Source organism: Rhinoraja longicauda, chromosome 9 (genome assembly GCF_053455715.1).
Source record: "Rhinoraja longicauda isolate Sanriku21f chromosome 9, sRhiLon1.1, whole genome shotgun sequence".
Lineage (NCBI taxonomy): Eukaryota > Metazoa > Chordata > Chondrichthyes > Rajiformes > Arhynchobatidae > Rhinoraja > Rhinoraja longicauda.
The window spans coordinates 51,363,089-51,385,360 of record NC_135961.1 but is presented as its reverse complement, the minus strand read 5'-3'; the positions used below and the strand labels follow the sequence as shown (position 1 = coordinate 51,385,360).

At 43.1% G+C, this 22,272-nt stretch overlaps 1 protein-coding gene across 1 annotated transcript in view; it reads right to left on the bottom strand.

Moving 5' to 3' along the window:
* Positions 1-306: 306 nt before the first annotated feature.
* pex3 (peroxisomal biogenesis factor 3) overlaps positions 307-22,272 on the bottom strand; it is a 28,397-nt gene continuing 6,431 nt past the window's right edge. Inside the window, exons 4-12 of the mRNA XM_078405900.1 lie at positions 20,746-20,789; positions 17,830-17,954; positions 14,591-14,657; positions 12,258-12,312; positions 9,673-9,844; positions 6,863-6,933; positions 4,972-5,094; positions 4,339-4,435; positions 307-1,205 (exon numbers count right to left, since the gene is read on the bottom strand). Coding sequence (XP_078262026.1) covers positions 1,113-1,205; positions 4,339-4,435; positions 4,972-5,094; positions 6,863-6,933; positions 9,673-9,844; positions 12,258-12,312; positions 14,591-14,657; positions 17,830-17,954; positions 20,746-20,789 — 847 coding nt within the window. The 3' untranslated portion in view covers positions 307-1,112. The remainder of the gene's footprint in view (positions 1,206-4,338; positions 4,436-4,971; positions 5,095-6,862; positions 6,934-9,672; positions 9,845-12,257; positions 12,313-14,590; positions 14,658-17,829; positions 17,955-20,745; positions 20,790-22,272) is intronic.

The window sequence follows — 22,272 nt, the reverse complement described above, 5'->3', positions numbered from 1 at the left end:
ACATGAGTAATACACCCGCTACATTAATTCCCTGGTTTGCACGAGCCACAACTCTGACACCCTACACCAATCCTTATGAATGGAAACAAGGCTTAAGCTTCAAAATCACAGTCACAGGAACTTCCAGTGGCAGGATGGATGATCTGACTAGGCTGAATGTTTTCTGGCTGTGAGCGCTGAAAGGGGAAGGAGAAACAAGAAGAAGGTGCACGTGTCTGAAGTTTCTGTTAACATTTGCTCCTTTTATCTATTAATCTACGAGGTAAAGTAGTAATCATTTTATTTTTTAAATGGGATGCATTTCCTGAGTTAGCAAGACCCCAATACATGCATGCTCTGTCCTCAAGAAGTCGGCAGACCGAAATGTGTGATTTGTCACTTGTCACATTAAAATTGTTCTTTCACCTGATCTAGGAAGTCACTTACAAACCGCACTGGAGTGTTTCAAAAACAAGCCTGCCCCACCCTTCAATGTAACCTGGGCTAATCTATAATGGCCTCAAATCTCTTATGTGCCAGTTCCCCATAAACCTTCAATTCCTGGATATACAACTATGTGTTTCCACCAATGTTACTAGTTTCATGCCAGTGTCCCCAACCTGCCATAACATAATCATAAGTTTAACAACATATCGTGCACTATTTGGTCTCTGCATACACTGGAATCAGAAAAAATTTTGGGCCGAAAAATTTCCTTAGTGCTTTAATGCTGTACAATAAATTTAGAACAAGTATTTTCTAAAATCAAGAAAACAAAATGATACAAGCCAAGGGGTGCCACCCAGCAGTATATTCCAATCTAGATTGGAACATATATGCTCACACACACATACTGTAGTAAAAATACATAACCCCACAATCCCAGATCCAATCTATACAGCTTATAATGTACAGTACACTAATACAAATAACAGGCTGGTACAAAATATTTACAGGCAGATTAATGCGATTGTTTCCAGTAAGATTCAGTAAAAGACAATGGCAAACAGCCATTAGAGACAGTGTGTTGATGAAAGGCACGCGCCTCTGCTGTACGGAGAGGATCTGACCGGTAAACAATTTGTGCCGTGACAGGCAAGAGTTGAAGTTGGGCTCGATTGCCCCTCACTTGCTCACTGGAGTCGCATTGCCAGCTGCTGGGGGGAGCTGAATGCTTCGTAGATGTTGGCAGCAAAGTCCTTTACCTGGTCCATCAGCAGCAGATCCTGGATACCAGTCAAATCAGACAGTCAGCAACATTGCATTTACACATCCACCCACACCCATTTAGCCTAAGAAAGCATCCAGAGAGAGGTCTTCAGAGAGACACAAACAGGCACCAGTGACTGTGAGAAGAAGGGGGTAGTCAAAAGCTCCCTGAGAATTTAGATTCAATGTGTAACAAAGCAGAAAGCCTGGGGATGGCAAGGTGCTGGAAATCTGAGATAAAAATAGAACAATCCTAGAAATGTATCAACTTGAAGCAATTAACAGTTTCTCTCCCCACAGATGCTGCCTGGCCTACTGAGCATGTCTAGCATTTTGCTTCTATTCAAGAGATGGAAGGTTTCAGACAGTGAATTCCAAAGTAGGTCAGGATGGCTGAAAAGGTGGAGGGCAAGGAATGTTGTCTAAGGTTCCAGCTCAGCTGGATAAATGGGCGGAGGATTGGCTGATGGAATATAATCTCAACATCGGAGGAGCATAGGTGAGTGCATAAGCCTCCCATCGCCACCGGGAGCAAGTTGACATTTGGCACATTGGATTTCTAACATCTGGTCCTGTGTATTTGGAAACATTGACAAGTGTAAGTGATGCAATTGAGAAGGCAACAAAGGGTAGGACATACAATAAATGTAGTATGCTAAGGAACAGAGAGATTTGTGGGTGCAAGTCCACACTTCACTGAAAACGGCAACACATAGGGTGGTAAAGGAGGCATATGACATCCTTAGGTCAGGGCAAAGAATTTAAAAGTGGGGACATAATATTGCAACTTTAGAATCGGCTGGTTAGGCCGCATTTGTTTGCAGTTCTGGTTCCCATGTAACAGGTAAGATGTGATTGCACTGGGGAGAGTATAAAGGAGATTCACCAGGACGTTGCCTGGGTTATGGTGAAAGATTGGCTGTGCTAGGGTATTTTTCACTGGAGCAAAGGAGGCAGTGGTGCGACCCGATGCAGGTAGATACAAGTAGAAGAGATAAATATTATATAGATGTAAGGGTATCAAACAAAAAAAGGTGTTTTATAGGGGAACATTTTATTCGCAGAGATTTAATAATGTGGAATTTACTGACGTGGAGTGGGGAGTTGGCGACTGGAATCAGATGCAATCACTCCTTGTAAGGGGGACTTGATAGGCTCTTGAATATACAAGGCATAGAAGAATGGAGAAGATAAGAGTAGTATGACACTGAAACAGAACATTTCCCCTTGACATCTGTGCTGACCATGATGCCAATTAAACTAATCCATAAGACATAAGACGAGGGAGCAAAATTGACTCAGAGTCCACTCCGCCATTTAATCATGGCTGATCTATTTTTCCCCACTCAACTCCATCCTCCTGCCTTCTCTCTGTAACCTTTGAGGTCCTTACTAATCAAGAACCTATCAATCTCCACTTTAAAAATACCCAGTCTTGGCCTCCACATCTGGAGCCTCCACAATCCATCTGTCTATCTATCAGGGCTGTGGAGTCGATACCCAAAACACCCGACTCCGACTCCTTGATTTCTTGTGTATCTGACTCCGACTCCAGCAGCATCAAAATTGCTCCGACTCCAAAGCCCTGCTATCTATATCCAATCCCCGCTTTCATGTACCTATCCTAATGCCTCTTAAACATCACTATTGTTTCTGTTTCCACCACCTCCCCAGGCAGTGCATTCCAGGAACCTACCATTCTGTGGAGGGGGAAAAAAAAAACTTGTCTTGGAACTTTTTCCCTCTCACCTCAAAACTATGTTTTCTGGTATTAGACATTTTCACTCCGGGAAAATGACTCTTCCTATCCACATTATGTCTCTCATAATTTTATATATTTCTAAAAGGTCGTCCTTAGCCTCTAGAGAAAACAATCCAAGTTTCTCCAACCTCACTTCGTAGCTAATACTCTCTAAACTAGGCACCTCTTCTGCATCTTCTCCAAAGCCTTCACATGCTTGTTATAATGCATCAAACAGAATAGCACACAATTCTCCAAATGTGGCATCATGACTTGCCAATGTTCATGCTTAATGTTCTGACTGATGAAGGCACATATGCTGCCAGACTTCTTTGCCCCGTATCTATTAGGTTGTCACTTTCAGGCAACTATGAACTTGCACCCCACGATTCCTCTGTACATCATTGCTCCTTCGGATCCCGTTACTTGCTAAATACGTTCCTCTTGCATTTGCCATCTCAAAGTGTAACACCCAGATGGACCTCATACAGGTTACTGGAATTAGTAAAGATGTGCAACAAGAGGTCGGCATGGATGTGGTGAGCTGAACAGCCTTGTTCTGTGTTGTATAATTCTATGAAAGCACCGATGCAATGATAATGTAAAGGGACTTGAAGTGAATGCTCAAGAACCCAGAACCTGAGTGGGAGATTTTATAGAGAAGCTCACAAAGATTGAAGGGCAAAGGGGTCTGAAAATAAAAAACAAGCGTTTTTGACTTGAGACAGAAAGACTATGGAAGTGGTTGGTTCATGACTCAAGAAACTCAACATAATTATCACCTTGTTCCTTTTAGTTTCAGGTTTTCAGAAGGAATGGGTGGTGAACACATGAATCAGACAAAGTTTGATAAATAGACATAGAGCAAGAGTTAAGACATAGAGCTAAGACTGGGTGTGACCTTTCATTCCACTGCACATCTTGTATGTGTATGTGACAAATAAACTTGACTTGACTTGACCTGACCTTCAGCTCACCTTATCCTTAGCGGATAAAGAAAACATAACCGTAGTATTCAACGGCGAATCTGCAAGGAGATCCTGATTCTGAATGCTGGGAACTACCTTATTGAAAATAACAATGGGGAAGACAAAGCAAATCAATAAGATAGTGGCGTTCAAGAGACTTTTAGAGACACATGGATATGCAGGGAATGGTGGGATACGGATCACATGCAGGCAGACAAGATTAGTTTACCTAGGCATTGCATTCAAAAACAAACATTATGGGCCGAAGGGCCCGATCCTGAACTGTAGGTTTCTATGTTCTATGAGAATTGATGGCAAATTTGAGTCAGTGGATTGTAGATGAAGGGGAGAAGCTGGCAAGCTGTGCTGGGTAAACTATTAAAGCAAAGAGACAGTAGGGACTGAAGAAGCAAAAGATTCACCAAAACAGCTGTCACTCACCTGAACAAAATGGCTAGGAGTCTCGCTGCAGGTCGAATGTATCTGCCCATTAATAATGGGGATGATCTTCGCGAGGGGAAGTTTAGCATTGGATAAGCTGCAAGGTTGGGGAGAAAGGTGAAAGATGAACGGTCAGTCTCCTGGCAAAACCAATACTACAATGGACCTTGGTGTAACAAGTGCAGTCCATGCCCCCACCAGTCTTGCAGAAATTGTGTCCAGCTCATTGCAAATCACTGAGTAAACACTTCACCTTCTCCCCTTTGATTCTTTGCCAATCATTTTAAATTAGTGCCCGCTGGTTATTGACCCTGAAACCAGTAGAAACCTCTACTCCATCAAAATGCCTCAAGATTTTGGGCACCTCATTTTAAAATCCCCAAATTGCTCAAAGGAGGACAATACCAGCTTCTACACACAATTGTTAATTTCCAGTATCACTCCAGCAAACCTTCTCAGTGCCTTCTAAAACCCTTTTGGAAAGGGTGCCCAGAATGGACCATAATACTAATAAGTACTTTAGCACTGCTCGTTTGTTTTGCAAAAAGGATTTGAATTGAGGTGTCTCTGCAGAATTAGTCACAATCATATATAACAACGAATGAGGTGTATGCCGTAGATGGACAAACTGACCTGTTTATCTTTCCATTTTGAGTCTCCGCCTCTTCGGTAGGCTTGAAAAACTCTGCCATATTATCCAGCAATCGGCTAAATCCTCGATTCAAACAGGAATTTAGAACTGTGCTGAAGTCTGTGCTGTAACATTTACACAAAGTGGCAGTTAACATTTGCATAGTGCGTTAATTATAATTCAGTGAACAGTAAAAATTGGTGTGATAATGCAGCAGATAGAAGTATCGCTGAGTGGAATTGAGGAAGTTCCCTCCAAACCCCTACAAGTCTCCTCCAAACACCAACACCATACTCTTCACAAACACCATGTCCTTCTGAGATCTGCAAATTCCACTCTCTTGATCATCCCCAAATTTAATTATTCCACCATGATCATGCGATAATTAAAAGATTTAGAGTTAAATCCTGTCTTTACATGCACAATGTTATTAAAATCAGAAACTATTATGAGAAAGCATTTTTGCTGCCAATTATATAGTGCATTTAACAGAACATAATTATCTAGGGTAAGTAGGATTGGAAACTTTTGTGCTGCTTTCCTAATCACCTTGGTACAGGCCCAAAGCAATTGGCAGGGCATTCGTCAATTGAGCTCAAGTGATTCTATTTCAACTCAACACACACTTCAAGGAAAGAAAAGTAGAAGGTTATTTCACCTCTACAGGCAACTATCCCAACATAATCCTGGCAGGCTTCCCTCAGTTTACTTACTCTTTAACCCCAACTGCTTGAGGGCATCTAATACACTGCAGCTGGTTATGCACGGCACGCCAAGATCCATTTACTCATCAGTCCTATATGAGCACTCATACCAGGTTCTGGGTAAGCAATGTCCCATTTTGAAAATCCCCAGTCTTTCAAATTCCTTGATTGTCTCACGTTTCACTACCCCTACAAGCCTCCCCCAAACACCAACACCATAATCTTCACAAACACCAAGACCTTCTGAGATCTGCAAATCCACTCTCTTGATCATCCCTAAATTTAATTATTCCACCACTGACAGAGTGCCTCCAGCTGTCAAGACCATAAGCTCTGGAATTCCAGCCATCTCTCACCCTCCTTCATGGTGTTCCTAAAAATCTACCTCCTTCGTCAAACGTATTGCCTTCTAGCTCCTTATCTGAACTCTGCCAAATGTAGACTGATTGGGCTCCAGCAAAGCAGCTAGGAGTGGTTCCCCCCCCCCCCAGGTTAAAGGCATTAATCTTTCTCAAATTAATTTTGTAATGTGATTGCCGCTGCCATGGCCAGCATTTATTGTCCATCTCCAACAGGCCCAGAGACAAGGCCATACATCCTCCCAAACCTACTCCACCACTCAGTGAAATCATGGCTGATCTGCTCTATGCTTCATCTCTAGTTTCCTTCTTTTTCCTCATAGTACTTTTTTCCACCATATAAATACTTTTTAAGCTATCTTGGCCTCGCATGTCTCAACCTCCATGGCTCTCTGGAGTACTGCATTTCAAAATATTGCAACCCCCACAGAAAATATTGCTCCTCATCTATGTTTTAGGTGGGTGACTCAATCTGAAAGCATATCTCCCAGTTTGATATTCCCACAAATCTAACCCAGTCAAACACACCCACCCAGAACTTTACAATCCAATGAGATCACTTCTTGTTCTTCTAAACTCGAATCAACAGAAACATAACATGTTCAATCATTCCTCACAAGACCATCGCTTTATTCCAAAAATGTTTCCAGTGAAACTCATTACTGTCGCCAACACAAATAAACCTTCTCAGGCAAAGCCGAAACTATACGTAATGCTTCAGATGGGGTCCTCCAAGTCCTGCACCAATGCAGTAACTCCCTCAAGCCACATATAAATATAACAAGACTAAAAACGTCAAGCTCTTTTCATTGAAGTTCTATCATACAGACCTTTCCAGCATATCCCTGGTTTCATTAAGAATTTTGAGGGTGGTTAAATCTTTTTCTGTCAAACCAGAAGCCTGTAGGAAAAAAACTATTTAGAAATTCATATAATAAATTGTGCATCAAACTACGCTCTTCGGCTCACACCAACTCCAAATAATGAGAGAGAAAAAAAATAATAAACTGTTGAGCAAACTCAGTAGATCGAGCAGAATCTATGGAGGCAAAGGGATAGTCAACATTTCCGGTTGAGACCCTGCACCAGGACTGAGAGTAGTAAGAACGGATAGTCAATATAAAGAGAAAGAGGGAGTTGTGAGGCAGCGGGTGGCAGGTGACAAGATGGAACCAGGTGAGGGCAACGCAGTGGCGCAGAGTGACTTAAACTTCCCCAATATTAACTGGGACTTAGTGCAAAAGCCTTAACTGGGTAGAAAGTAAATACTGCAGCACAGTGGCGCTACGGTAGAGTTACTGCCTTACAGCGGCGGAAACCTGGGTTTGATCCTGACTATGGATACTGTCTGTACGGAGTTTGTATGTTCTTCCTGTGATTGCGTTGGATTTCTCCGGGTGATCCAGTTTCCTCCCACATTCCAAAGACGTTCAGGTTTGTAGGTTAATTGGCTCGGGGGGGTTAAAGGGCCTGTTTCCGCATTGTATCTCTAAAATCTGAACTCAAAAGGTGAGGAGTGAAATGATGGGCAGATGGACGAGTCCATGTGGAATAGGAGAGAGAAAGCAGCACAGAAGGTATGGGGGTAACAGAATTTGGGAAAATGCAATGTTTTAACATTTTGGTCATAAACTACTCAAGCAGACTATGAGGTATTGTACCTTGAGTTTTTGTTTGGCCTCAGCCTGGCAGCAGAGAAGGCTGAGGAGAGGCAGATCAGTGTGGGAATGGGAAGGGGAGTTGAAGTAGTTTGCAATCAAGAGCTTGAAATGGACATTGCAGACAGAGCGCAGGTACTGTGTAAACAGCCGCTTAGCTATACTTAGTCTCACCGATGCAGAAGAGGCTGCATCAAAAGCATTGCTTGAGGTTGGAGGAGATGCATGCCCCTGTCTCACCTGGAAGGGCTGTTTGGGGCTGTGGATGCTGGTGACGGAGATGGTGTGGGGACCAATGTTGCACCTCCTATGGTTGCAGGGTATGAGAGTAGAATTCCAGGAAATTGCAGAAATATGAGCGAGGGTTCCATCGGGCACAGTAGAAGGGAAACAACATTTTATGAAAAGGAAGATATTGCAGCAGTCCTGGAACAGGCAGCTTCATCTTGCAAGCAGACACGACAGAGAGGTAGAAAGTATGAGAAAGTGATGGCAAACTTGCAAGAGACCAGACGGGAGGTCATAAAAAAGATAACTGTGGGAATCAATGGCTTGTAGTAAATGTCGGTAGATAATTTGGCTCCTGAGATGGAAATGGAGATCGAGAAAAATAAATGTCTTGTGTAAAGTGAAAATTTGTGTTTCGTGTGCTATCCAAGCAAATCATACTACACAAGTATTATCAGATAGTGCAAAAGAGAAAATAAGCAGACTTCAGAATATATTTACAGATAAAGTGCAGATGAAAAACAAATGCAAAAACAGTAATGAGGTACACTGGAAGATTGGGAATTGATTCCTAGAATACGAGGGGTCATTTTAAGAGTCTGAGAACAGTGAGGAAGAAGCTCTTCTTGAATCTAGTGCTATGTGCTTGTAAGCTTTTATTTAATCTACTGCCTGGCGGGAACCAGAATGAAAGAGAATGACCAGGGTGTGAGTGGTCCCTGATTTTGGAGGCTGCTTTCCCGAAGCACTGGTAGAGACGATCAGGTGGGAGAGGTAGAGAGTGCAGTGATGGAGATTGGTCTGTGTGATTGGTCTGCGTTCACAACTCTTTGTAATTTCTTGCTGTCTTGAGCAAAGCAGTTGCCATACCAAGATGTGATGCATCTATATAGGATGCTCTCCACAGTACATCTGCCATAGGTAGCACCAATGCAGTCACTAATGTAGCAGAGACAGAGTTGGGGAGTGGTGCCAGCATAGGTTTGGAACAAGGACTGTTCCATGCAGCCAACAAAAGGGCAGGCATAGATAGGCCAAATGCTATACTCCCATCACTGTGTAGCCAAATGCTGCTCTAACTCCATTTACCAGTTTTAGATGACACCACTGTAGTGGGCCAAATCTTAAACAATGTTTATTTTTTACCTTTTAGTGATATCATAGGGCACTTCCTTCTGGTGCTGGATGGCAAGCTAAACAGAGCAATCCTTAGCCTAATCAAGGTTAGTAATTCAATGTTCTCACAACTGGTGAGTGTTCAGTGGCCCAGCTGGTAAAGCCACTGTCTCACAGCTCCAGAGAACCAGGTTCAATTCTGATATCCAGTGCAGATTGTACGTTCTACCTGTGAATGTGTGGGTTTCACCCAGGTGCACCGGTTTCCACCCACACCCTAAAGACATGCAGGGTGGTAGGTCAATTGGCTGCCATACAATTGCCCCTGGTGTGTAGGTGAGTTTTATAATCTAGAGGGAGTTGGTAAGAATGTGGGGAGAATAAAATGGGTGCCTGATAGTTGGTACAGTCGGTGGCTCCAAGCACCAGTTTCCGTACTGTACAACTCTAAGGAAATTCCTTCCATCTTTTGCTGGGAAATTGGAAGCTGGTCAAGGATTCCCAGGAAGGCTCAGGGCAGTTGGGAAGGGCAATGCCTAATGGCAAAGCATGAGGGTAAGGAATAGCTTTTCAGTGTAATCAGTGCCACAAGTGATACTCAATTGCAAAGCAGACTTGTTTGCAGCATCAAACCTTACCTGCGAGGTCAAGGTGGCTTCCTCATCGGGAATTAAATACCAACACAATGGGGATTTGGTTATCTCGGTTATCTCGGACTCACTGGAGTTGCAGGGCTGCTCCACCTGTTGCCGGATCTCACCCAGATATTTCTCCAGCTCTTGCAGTGACACACTCTGTTTCAGTGACAAACTGTGTGGAGAAATGGGTTTGCCATTAGCAATCACACTGCGTCACAGGCACAACAAAGCCAGTGAATACACGACTGGAACACAGCAAATACAGCACAAAAGCAGGCCATTCAACTAAAAAGATCGGTTACCGATACTCAAGCTCTGAACAATCCTCCACAATCATATCTTTTATTGTTCTTTCCCTTGTGTAATAACTCCGTTGCACTTTACATAATTTACAGGCTATTCACCTAAACCCCATGTGCTTGTTTCATGTTCTCTCTGCCCTCTGCAATACGTTTCCTATGAATTCTTGAGTGGATTTGTGAAAGGTCACAGATCCTGGTTTCTGTCTCCTCCCTCCCTCCCTCCACATACTCCACTCACCCAAGGCATTACCTCACCTTTAGCCTTTACTGCAGCCCCAGTTGCCTGGATGTGCTTTTTGTGATGCAATTGCTAAAACTATCTGCTTTGTGGAATACAAGCTGGTATGCAGCGCCAAAGGTGCACACTGTAACAGTCGCGGCTTGGGAGCAGCAACAATGGTTTCTGTAGTGAGCCTAACTCGGTGGAAACCCAGAATAGCATTACCTATTTCACATAACAGAGAATTCCTAGGAGTCCTCATATCTGAGGACCTCTCCTGGTCGGCCAACACCACTGCAACTGTCAAGACAGCACAACAGAGACTCCACTTCCTGAGAGTGCTCAGGAGGCAGACCAGGAAGGAGCTACTGGTGGCCTTCTATCGGGCGACTATTGAGAGTCTACTGGCATATTGCATGTCAGTGTGATATGCCAGCTGCTCTGCTGCAAATAAGAAAACGCTCCAAAGAGTGGTAAAAACAGCAGAGAGAATCACCGGCTGCCCACTGCCCTCTACGGAGGATATTGCCATCTCACGCCACCTCAGCACAGCCTCATTAAAGACTCCACACACCCCGGTCACCACCTGTTTGAACTGTTGCCCTCTGGCAGGCGTTACAGGTCAGCCAAAACACGCACCTCCAGACTAAGGGACAGTTTCTTCCCCAAAGCAATCTGCACACTCAATATGAAAAGCTACGGAGTATTACTCATGCTGCACTCTTCCATGCTGCTACCTAGCTCGCATTTTACCTTACTATCACCATTGTTTATAGATATATTGCAATATTGATTATTTATTTATCTTAATAACATTATTTTTAAATTGTATCCTGTGGTTTTATGTGCTTTCAACGACAAATAATGGCAATCAAGGCATTCATTCAAGAATACAGCAGAGCTACAGGTCCTTTGGCCTACAATGTCTGGGCCTAACACAATGTTCAATTAAACTAATCCCATGTGCCTATCTAAAAGCTTCTTAAAAGCCACTATTGTACACTGGCTGCACATTCCAGTCACCCACCACTCTGCATCCAAATATTTGCTCCGTACATCTCCTTTAAACTTTATCCCTCTGACCTTAAAGATATGCCTTCTTGTATTTGACATTTCCACCCGGGGGAAAATAGGTTGACTGTCTAGCCTATCTATGGCACCTATAATTTTAAATACTTCTTTTGGGTCTTCTTCAACTTGCTACGCTCCAGAGAAAAACAGTCCAAGTTTGTCCAACCTCTCCTAATAACTAATACCCTCTAATCCAGTCAGCATCCTGATAAACAAGCCACTACATCCTTCCTGTAAGGAGGCAACCAGAACTGCATACAATACTCCAAATGCAGTCTAACCAATAGTATAAGAAAATAACTGCTGATGCTGGTACAAATCGAAGGTATTTATTCACAAAATGCTGGAGTAACTCAGCAGGTCAGGCAGCATCTCGGGAGAGAAGGAATGGGTGACGTTTCGGGTCGAGACCCTTCTGAAGACCCGAAACGTCACCCATTCCTTCTCTCCCGAGATGCTGCCTAACCTGCTGAGTTACTCCAGCATTTTGTGAATAAATAAGCAGTCTAACCAATGTTTTATTAAGCTGCAACTTGTCTTCCTGAGTCTTATATTCAATGCCCTGACTGATGAAGGCAAGCATACCACACACCTTCCTTACCACTCAATCTACATGTGTTGCTACTTTCAGGGAGCTATGTGCTTGTACATTGATGGTTTCAGATTCTGTTTTGCATTCCCACCCCTCCTTCCCCCATCCCAAGCCCTCTATTGCCTCTGGACCCCAAGTTGTGGTGGGAGGGCCCAAGAATGACCGCTCCCACACCACAACAGCAGCAAATCTACCTTGTAATATGCTAACAGGAATGTTGCAAAAGGAACAGTATCAGTTGCTATGTGCATGATAAGGAAATCACATCAGAGCCTAGAAGTGTCCAATCAATAATTTCCATGGCTGTTAAACCAAATACAGTTACTATTGCAGAAAAGTCTACTTTCAGCAATACAGTTAGAAAATTAAGCAGAACAGTGGTAGGTATCAGGACATTTACCTTCCAATCACATTCTGTACAGCTTTCTTCACCACTGTTATAAGTTCATTCAAACCTAAAATGGGAATTAGGTGGAAGTAGAAGCAAAACAAAACTGTGATTAGCAGTTTGCGAGAAGCAAAGGGCCTGCTGCGAAGTGATAGAGCTAGGAGGCAGCTCTCCCAGCACCAGCTGCTTTCATAGAATATAGAACTGCACAGTTCAGGAACAGGCCCTTTAGTCTGCAATGACTGTAAAGTTGATATCCTCTGCCTTCTTTACATCTTTACTTGCGTTGCCATTTTCGTGGAGCTATGGATGTGGGCCCCAAGTTTCTTCTGTACATCAGTACTGCTAAGAGGCTTGCCATTAACTGTATGCTTTCCCCAAACATTCATCTTCTAAAGCACAACACCTCATACTTGCTTGGATTAAATTCCACCTGCCATTTCTCTGCTCATATCCGTAACTGATCTAAATCCTGCTGTATTATTTGACATCTTTCCTCTCTTTGCAATCCACCTTGGGGCAACGGCTCCTTTCCTTGTGCACATGACACTCAAGTACAATCGCAGCACTCGGAAGATGCAGTTTAAAAGACTTTTTTTTTAAAACAGAGTGGGAGGTGCCTGGAAAGCACTGCCAGGGAGGTGGTAGAAGCAGATATGACAGGCACATGAAAAGGCAGGGAATTGATGGACTTAGACCATGTACAGGGATATAAGGATTATTTTCAATTGGTTTTGTGGTCGACAGACATCATGGGCTGATGGGCATGTTCCTGTGCTGTATTGTTCAATGGTTAATGTTCAAGACAGGCATCGCCTGTTCTTACCAAGATATAGACACTGACCTAGAGGTGAAGAGATTGAGGAGAACAGGCCTTCACTCACTGGAGCATGAAAAGTGGAAAGATGCTGACAATGAAACAAACTCAAATGGGCTTGAAGGGACAGATGACGAGAGGCTGCTTCCAGATACAGAATGGAAACAGGCTCTTCAGCCCAGGGAGTCCATGCTGACGATCGATCACCCACAAGTGACCACCCAGTTTAGCCTATTCCCAACAAACTTAGCACTTTTCTTTTTCAAATAATATCAAATCCTTTCACTGAATCTGCATGCACTACACTCAGGTGAATGACAGTGACTCAATTCAAAAAATATCTTCCTCACTCCTTTTGCAAATCATCTTAAATTTGTGTTGCTGGCAAGGAACACAAGGAAGCAGGGTCCCTGCACAAGGTTTCAATTATCATCTTTCTACTCACATCCCAAATTATGAGCGCCTTCAGCTGCTTGCCAGCTTTCTTTTAAATAAAAATTAATTCACAGGATGTGGACTTTGCTGCAAATGGCTGCATTATCCCTTGTCACTGCCAGAGGAGACAGTTAAGAATCGACCACATTGGTAGGTATATCGATCAGACTGAGCAAGAACATGTTCCCTTGAAGAACATCGAAATGATGGCGTAGCGGCAGAGCTAATGCCTTACAGCGCCAGAGCCCGGATTTGATCCTGACTACATGTACTGTCTGTAAGGAGTTTGTACGTTCTCCCCGTGACCTGTGTGGGGTTTCTCCAAGATCTCCGTTTCCTCACACACTCCAAAGATTTACTTCTTCAGACTGATGTCAGGGGGGGCAGGACAAAGGAAGGATATAGGTGGAGATAGGAAGATAGAGGGAGATCTGGGAAGGGGGAGGGGAAGAGAGGGACAGAGGAACTATCTAAAGTTGGAGAAGTCGATGTTCATACCACTGGGCTGCAAGCTGCCCAGGCAAAATATGAGGTGCTGTTCCTCCAATTTCCGATGGGCCTCACTATGGCACTGGAGGAGGCCCCTTGACAGAAAGGTCAGACTGAGTTAGAATTACTGTGATAACCTTTCCCATTCTGAACAATGTTAGATTTCCTCAGACTTGCTTTTAAAATTTACATTTCAGCTTCTCATTTAATGCCTTTGATAAATCCCAATTATTATTTTACTGTCAGTGCAATGACTCAAGTGCCACTGATAATCAGTCCATAATACAGCAAAATAAAACTAACTGCTGGATGAGCAGAGTGGGTCACAGACAGTTTTGCTGTGTGAGATTCTGCCAATCTGGCTGATCAATCAGCCTGTTGCCTGTGCTGTTGCTAAACATCTGAGCATTGAATTCAGTTCCTCCTGGTTAGAGTGAATTAATGTCTCAGAGCCCGATGTATATTTGAGGGCATCTTTATCCAAAGCCGATGGTGAACATTGAACCTTTGTGTACTCGTGAAATGTTTCATACATTGTATCTTGGTTAGTACTTGAAGGTTTAAAAGAAGCTTTGTGTACGACAAAAATAACAACTGTGCTTACCGTCTCCAAGTAGGTGCTCAATACTGGATAGGTACTGCTGCTGCACTTCAGGAGGTGCTAAAGGTGTCTACAACGCAAGAGACAAAGTGAGTGACACAGTAACAGTGGCCGCCAACAGGCCAGAGTGATAGTTCTATTTTCACTGCTGGAACAAGTCAGAACAACTCTAAGGGATATCCTTCGTGCTCCAGGTACAATCAATCACCTCAGAGATTCATGTTAAGTACTGTTCAATGTTCAGATAGGAACAACACCACACTGGATGAACTGTTTTGGGGGCTGTCTGTGTTAGCTGTGACAGAGTAGTTCCTCATTTCTTTTAATAACATGTCTAGTCTCCAAATCAGAAGGTTATCAGTTCAAGGAGTACTCAAGAGACTTGACAGCAAAATGGCATTCTGCTGTGGTTCTGAGCAAGAGCCACACTTAGCACAAAGGCCACCCTTCAGAAGAGATGTGAAACTGATGTACCTTTCTACTCCCTGAAAGAGATGCAAAAGATCCCACAGAAATATTATAAGCTGAGTGCGGTGCTTACTCTGGGGTCCTGGACAGTATACATCCCTCAGTCGTTAACTATAAAAAAGATTACTTGGCCATTGTCACCCATGAGAGCTTGCTCAGTCATGCAGCATGAAAACTGCCCCTTCGACCCAACAAGTCCATGCCTTATCAACAAGCACCAATTTACACTAATCCTATGTTAATCCCATTTTTTACTCTCCCTATGTTTACTTTAATTCCCTCCAGATTCTACTTCTCACTGGTGATAAATTATGATGCCCAATTAACATACTAAACTGTATTTCAAGAGAGAATTAGATTGAGCTCTTAGGGCCAATGGAATCAAGGGATATGGTGAAAAAGCCGGAACAAGGCACTGATTTTAGATAATCAGCCATGATCATATTGAATTGCGGTGCTGGCTCGAAGGGCCGAATGGCCTACCTCTGCACCTATTTTTCTATATTTCTATGTACGTGGGATGTGAGTGGAAACTGAAGCACCCAGGAAAAGCCACGTGGTCACAGGGAGAACCACAAAGACCACACTGGTGTGCAAGGCAGTGGCTCCAACAGCTGCACCACAATGCCAGCCCTACAGAGCCTTCCGATATCCTGTAATATAACGCAAGCAACCGTTTCAATATAAGTGTATCTTTCGTCTCGCTATGCCTGGGATATTATGAGATGTCCTTGCAAGTTCAACAATGGGCAGCATGGTGGCACAGCAGTAGAGTTGCTGCCTTACAGCACCAGAGACCCAGGTTTGTCCCTGACTACAGGTACGGTCTGAACGAAGTTTATACGCACTCTCCGTGACCACACTCTAAAGACATACAGTTTGTAGGTTAAATAGCTTCGGTAAAAATTGTAAATTGTCCCTAGTGGGTAGGATAACGCTAGTGTACAGGGATCGCTGGCCAGCGTGTACTCGGAGGGCCAAAGGGCCTGTTTCTGCACTGTATGTCCAAAGTAAACTAAACTCAAGTAGTCTGGGCTTGCATGTTTGACTAGAGTCAGAGCTAGGTTTGAATTGTATTTGCTGCAGTGTGGATTCCTAATCAAGTTTTGGTTTGGACTGTGAATACTCAGCTCCGAGGTTAAGAAATGTAAGTGCCACTTACAACCGTTGCATTACAGAGGGGAACACAGGAAATAATACTTTTAATCTTGGAGAAACAATAGGCAAAAGCTGGAATCTTTAGCTAAATTTGTAGAAAGGTCCCAACCCGAAAAAGCAATCTGTCCATTTCCCTCCATGGATGCTGCCTGATCTGTTTGTGCTCTATTTTTGAATCTCCACTTGCATGGTTCATGCCATGTGCCAACCATCCTCTGGGTTATGATGCCACCTTATGGCAATATTGATGTACTGCAGGAGTAAAATAGCCTTGTTGCACACTGTACATCTGAAACATCATTAATACTCAGAAGCAGGTCTATCATACAGTCAGCCCTGATGCTACAAAACAGAAAGTTGTGAGAGAAGGACTTCTTTTTTGTACAGGCTCTCAGTGTATGGTGCACCAATACCTCAACATGGGTGAAATGCTGGACTCAAGTGCAACCAATCAGCATCCATCATTACTGCAAAGCAACACAAAATGCTGGAAATACACATCAGGCCCCTTAAAAGTGCAACAACATTTTCTGCATTCAGACTGTCCATTGAAACCTTCCACAAAATGTCATGATCCAACACGATTAAGGTAAACATTCTCATACTTGTTTTAAATTCTTCCGGGCTTTTTCCCCTAATATTCCCTATGACCCTCTGGGGATCTCAGCACTTTTCACAGGAATGCTGTCTTCTCAAATTGCCCTTAATTTCAACATCCCACCATTAAAGCACCCACCCTCCAGTGCCAAGGTCCCAGGATCTTCAACTCCCTCCTTAAATGACTCCTCTCCCGTTACTATTATTTACTATTACTTTATCTATCCACTACTCTAGATGTCAACTTCTTTACATCAGCGAAACCAAACGCAGGCTCGGCGATCGTTTCGCTCAACACCTTCGCTCAGTCCGCCTTAACCAACCTGATCTCCCGGTGGCTGAGCACTTCAACTCCCCCTCCCACTCCCAGTCTGACCTTTCTGTCATGGGCCTCCTCCAGTGCCATAGTGAGGCCCACCGGAAATTGGAGAAACAGCACCTCATATTTCGCTTGGGCAGCTTGCAGCCTAACAGTATGAACATTGACTTCTCCAACTTTAGCTAGTTCCTCTAAAGGAACTCTCTTCCCCTCCCCCTTCCCAGTTCGCCCTCTATCTTCCTGTCTCCACCTATATCCTTTCTTTGTCCCGCCCCCCTGACATCAGTCTGAAGATCTCGACCTGAAACGTCACCCATTCCTTCTCTCCTGAGATGCTGCCTGACCTGCTGAGTTACTCCAGCATTTTGTGAATAAATACCTTCTATTTGTACCAGCATCTGCAGTTATTTTCCTACTCTACCTCTCCCTTTACAATCCTTAAGACCACTCTCTTTAACAAAGCATTTGGCCACCTACCTTGCTCACATCTCCTTAAGTGAATAAATTTCAAACAACACTGCTGTGAAGTGGCTGGAATCGGTTCATTATGGTAAATGCAAGTTGCAGCTAGCCAATTTAGCTCCTTTTGGGATCTGCTGTGCACTGTCGGTATTTTCTATTTGTTTTAGGTCACTGTTATCCAATTGTTTGCTTTATTTTTTTTAAAAGTTGCTTGTGCAGTTTCACTCAGCCAACTCACCGTGCCATTCTTGCCAAGCGCTGCGTTGTCCAGGTAGATGTACCCTCCAATTATATTCAGTTGGACTCTTAAGAGGACAACCAGCATGCAAGTACTGTACACAGCTACAATGCTCCGGCTGAAACCTCGGGAAAAGAAGAGGCAGTGGGTGAAGGAACAAGAAACGGAGAAGAAAGAAAGGGTTGAGTATCTTAGCTAAGAATGGGGAACTATACAGCACTGAACTATTAGAATTTCAGTTCAAGGGCAACTTTACCACGGCATAATTGGTGTCTTCGGGCAGCAGTAACCAAGGCTCTGAGTTTGTGAAGACAGAATCAGTTCATGAGTATGTGGTAATGTAGCACTTTGATTGCCTCATGTGCTGACTCTATTTTCACAATCACCTCCCCCAAAAAACTCACAGTTCAAATTGCTAAAGCAATCTTTTTTTTTAAAAATCTTGAAACATGTGGAGCATGAATGTTTTGTCCATCCCTGGGCAATTAACAGACAATTACTGTGGGGTCCAGAATTACAAATAGCCTCAAGTAATTAAAATCCCTTCACCAACAACTTTAGAAAAAGAGTTTTTAAGCGTAGTAGTGAATAATAATAATAATGAAATTAAGGATAAAATTAAACCAAATAACCACAAAAACCTGCCACAAACACCAGTTGTAAAAATTGAGCAAATTACAGTCTCTGTGAAAAGATAAATAGAGGTGACATTTCAGGTCAAAGATGAAGGTAGCCTGACAAGACAAATAAAAAAACAAATTTCGAGAGCTTCCATAGACACATTCCAGTGGAACGTCAGCGTGAGAAAATGTGGATCCCTGTGACAAAATCTCACATGGGAGTCTAGCTCAAATCGTATCCAGGGTAAGTTAGCAAATTGGATCCAAATTGGTTTGCCAATCAGAGACAGAGGGTGATGGTCAAGGGTTGTTTTTACAATTGATTGCCTGTGACCTGTGGTGCCCCACGAGGATTAGTGCTGGGACCCCTGCTGTTTGTAATGTACATAAATGACTTGGATGTGGTAGGCAAAATCAGTATGTTTATGGGTGATATTGCACAGATTTGCACAGTTGTTGATGGAGTGGAATGGTGTCGTTGGCTATGAAGAGAAATGGGCTGAAAAAGGTCAGGTGAAGCTTAATAAGGCTAGGACATAGAAGGACATGGACCAATGGCAATCTGAGGAACCTTGAGGTACAAGTCTATCAATCCTGAAGGTAACAACAGAGATAGAGAATGTGGCTTGGTGAGCAAAGGAGATGTTGGCTTACATTAGTCAGGCCATGGAATACAGAAGCAGAGAGGTGATACTCCAACTTTATAAAGAAAGACAAAGTGTTGGAGTAGTGCAGCGAGTCAGGCAGCATCTCTGGAGAACCTGATGCGGCACAGTGGCGCAGCGGTAGAGTTGCTGCCTTACAGTGCTTGCAGCACCAGAGTTCAGGGGTCGATCCCGACTACGGATGCTGTCTGTATGGAATTTGTACGTTCTCCCCATGACCGCGTGGGTTTTCTCCGAGATCTTCAGTTTCCTCCCACACTCCAAAGACGTACAGATTTGGAGGTTAATTGGTTTGGTATGTGTGTAAATTGTTCCCAGTGTGTAGGATAGTGTTAATGTGCGGGGATTGCTGGTTGAAGGTCCTGTTTCCACGCCGTATCGCTAAACTAAACTAAACATGTTTTGGGCTGGGACCCTTTATAAAGCCTTGTTGCAGTTCTGGTTACCGTGCTATAGGAAGGATGTGATAGCACTGGAGATGGTGAAGAGGAAATTCACCAGGCTGTTACCCGAGGTGGAGCAGTTCAGTTATGAGGAGAAAACGGAAAAGCTGGGTCAGTGTAGGTGGTTTAGAGGGGTATGTAAAATTATGAGGGTTAATCTTTGGCCCGTATCAGAGATAGGTAAAACTAGAGGACAGAGGTTTAGGATAATGGTGAAGTGAGCTTTAGTTAATATGAAGGGGACCACCTTCACGCAGAAAGTGATAAGTAGCTGGAATGCCCTGCCTGCGAAAGTGATTGAAGCTGGATCACTCTCAGTATGCAAGGAGTGTCCAGATTAACACTTGGATAGCCCAGGCATTGAAGGTGCTGGACCATGCACTGAGAGATGGAACGAATACTGAAGGGTGCCCACTAGTCTGCATGGACAAGTTGAACTGAAAGGCCGGTTTCCATGCTGTATGCTATCACTTACAAAAACATGAGTATTTAATGGGGGGGAAAAGGAAATGGCAGAGGAATCAAAACAATTACTTTGTGTAAGTATTCACAGAGGACACAAAAATCCTCCTGGACCTATCAGTAACCCCAGGGTCTAACAAGAAAATGAAAGTAATCAATTAAAAAACTACTACTAAAGAAGTTGGAAAGCCTGAAACCTAAAAAAACCTCAGAACATGATAATCTACATTACAAAACTTTGAAACAGGTGCCGAAAGAGAGTCAAAACTCTAGTTATCTTCGAAAATGTTATAGATTTTGGAATTGGTCCTGTGAATTAGTGGGCAACAAATGTGACCCCACTATTTTAAGGAAGGAGGGCAAAATAAACAGGAAACTACCAACCAGTTAGCCCAACATGTCATAGAATGGAACGTAATAAATACAAAATGTAATAACAGATTACGTTGAAATGAATAGTGCGACTGAGCAAAGACAATGTGGATTTATGCTCGGAAAAATCACATTTAACTAATTTGCTGTGGTTTATTGAGCATATGATTAGTGGAATTAATAAGGGGGGGGGGGGGGGGTAGGGGTGAGAGATAAGTAGAGACGGTGCATGTATATTTGCAGATGGTCCGTGAGAATTTATGATGGCACATCCTTTTACAATAATTCTCAATTATGTCACACATAAAATCACCCATATACCCATATGCATTGCAGAACAGAAACAAAGCTTACTTATTATCCTAAGATCCTCCCAGATCTCCAACTTGTTAGCAGGTCTGCAAAAGAGGCAGAAAAACAAAACATCACGACTGATTTGTAAAATATATGCAGGATTATAATTTTTCAGAGCCTTTTTAAGATACGTCAAACTAATGATACCCAGTTAAATAGTCAATAGACAATAGGTGCAGGAGGCCATTCGGCCCTTCGAGCTAGCACCGCCATTCAATGTGATCATGTCTGATCATTCTCAATCAGTACCCCGTTCCTGCCTTCTCCCCATACCCATAACCCCTGACTCCGCTATCCTTAAGAGCTCTATCTAGCTCTCTCTTGAATGCAGTCAGTGTAGACACAGTGAAGTCAGTGTAGACACTCCCATAATGCAGGAATTGTGGCTGACAATTTGTACAAGCAAGTTCCTACAATGATGAATGAGATAGACAATTTGCTTTCACGTTTATGGTAGAGAGATAAATATTTATCACTAGAGTGACTCTGCTGTACATCCCCTCTCAGTGGTTTTATTTGGTAAGTGAGTTACTGGCATTGGGGGGGACGTGTTTAAGTAAGCTGAATCTACACAACCTGCAGTAATAAAACATCGATAGACACAAAGTGTTGCAGTGACTGGCTGAGTTACTCCTGCATATTGTGTCTATCTTCGGTATAAACCAGCATCTGCAATTTCTTCCTACAGGTAATAATACATAGCCACTGCCACTGAACTATGACAGTGTTTTGCGCAAGATTCCAACGTCTGTAGTTCCTGATGCCTTTGTCTTCCTATATGTCAACTCAGTCAAGTGAGGGTAGGGTATCCTAGCACGCCACCACATTTAGAGAGATGCAAGCAGTTAATAAGTCAAAATAATTTGTCCTTCGTTATAGTGTCCAGTGTAACTTGTTCTTCAGAATTTCTTGGAGTGCAAGGAAAACCCATCACCTTATTGAAGTTCATTCAACAGTCTCAGCCTAACTTCCCTGCACTAATCATTAGTTCACATTTGCTTGAAAAGACACAAGGCGTCTGGAGTAATTCAGCAGGTCAGTTAGCATCTTTGAAGAACATGGATAGACGACGTTTTGGGTGGGGACCTTTCTTCAGACTAATCGTTACAGACTGATCTCGCTGAGTTACTCTAGCACCTTGTGTCTTGTTCAGTACACCAGTATCCACAGTTCCTTGTGTTTTCACCTTTGCTTAAACTTACTTTTCATAAGTTTACATTTACATTTAGGTGTCCTATTCACTACTTGTCCATGTATATCTTGAAGCAATATTCTAAATTTGCTTAATCTAGCCAGATTAGTATTTCATATAGTCATAGACATAATTTTGTTTTCCGTTAAACTGCTTTTATTTAAACCTTCTGCATTAAAACAGGCTATTTCAGCAAATCACTTTATGCCAAGATTTATGCTCAGCTTCAGCCACTTCCCACCCTAGGTCTCCATTCCCCTTTCTTTCAGCTACACAGAATACATATTTTTGCTGTTCACCTTTACTCCTAGGATCCATCCTGTTGCTTTTTTCTT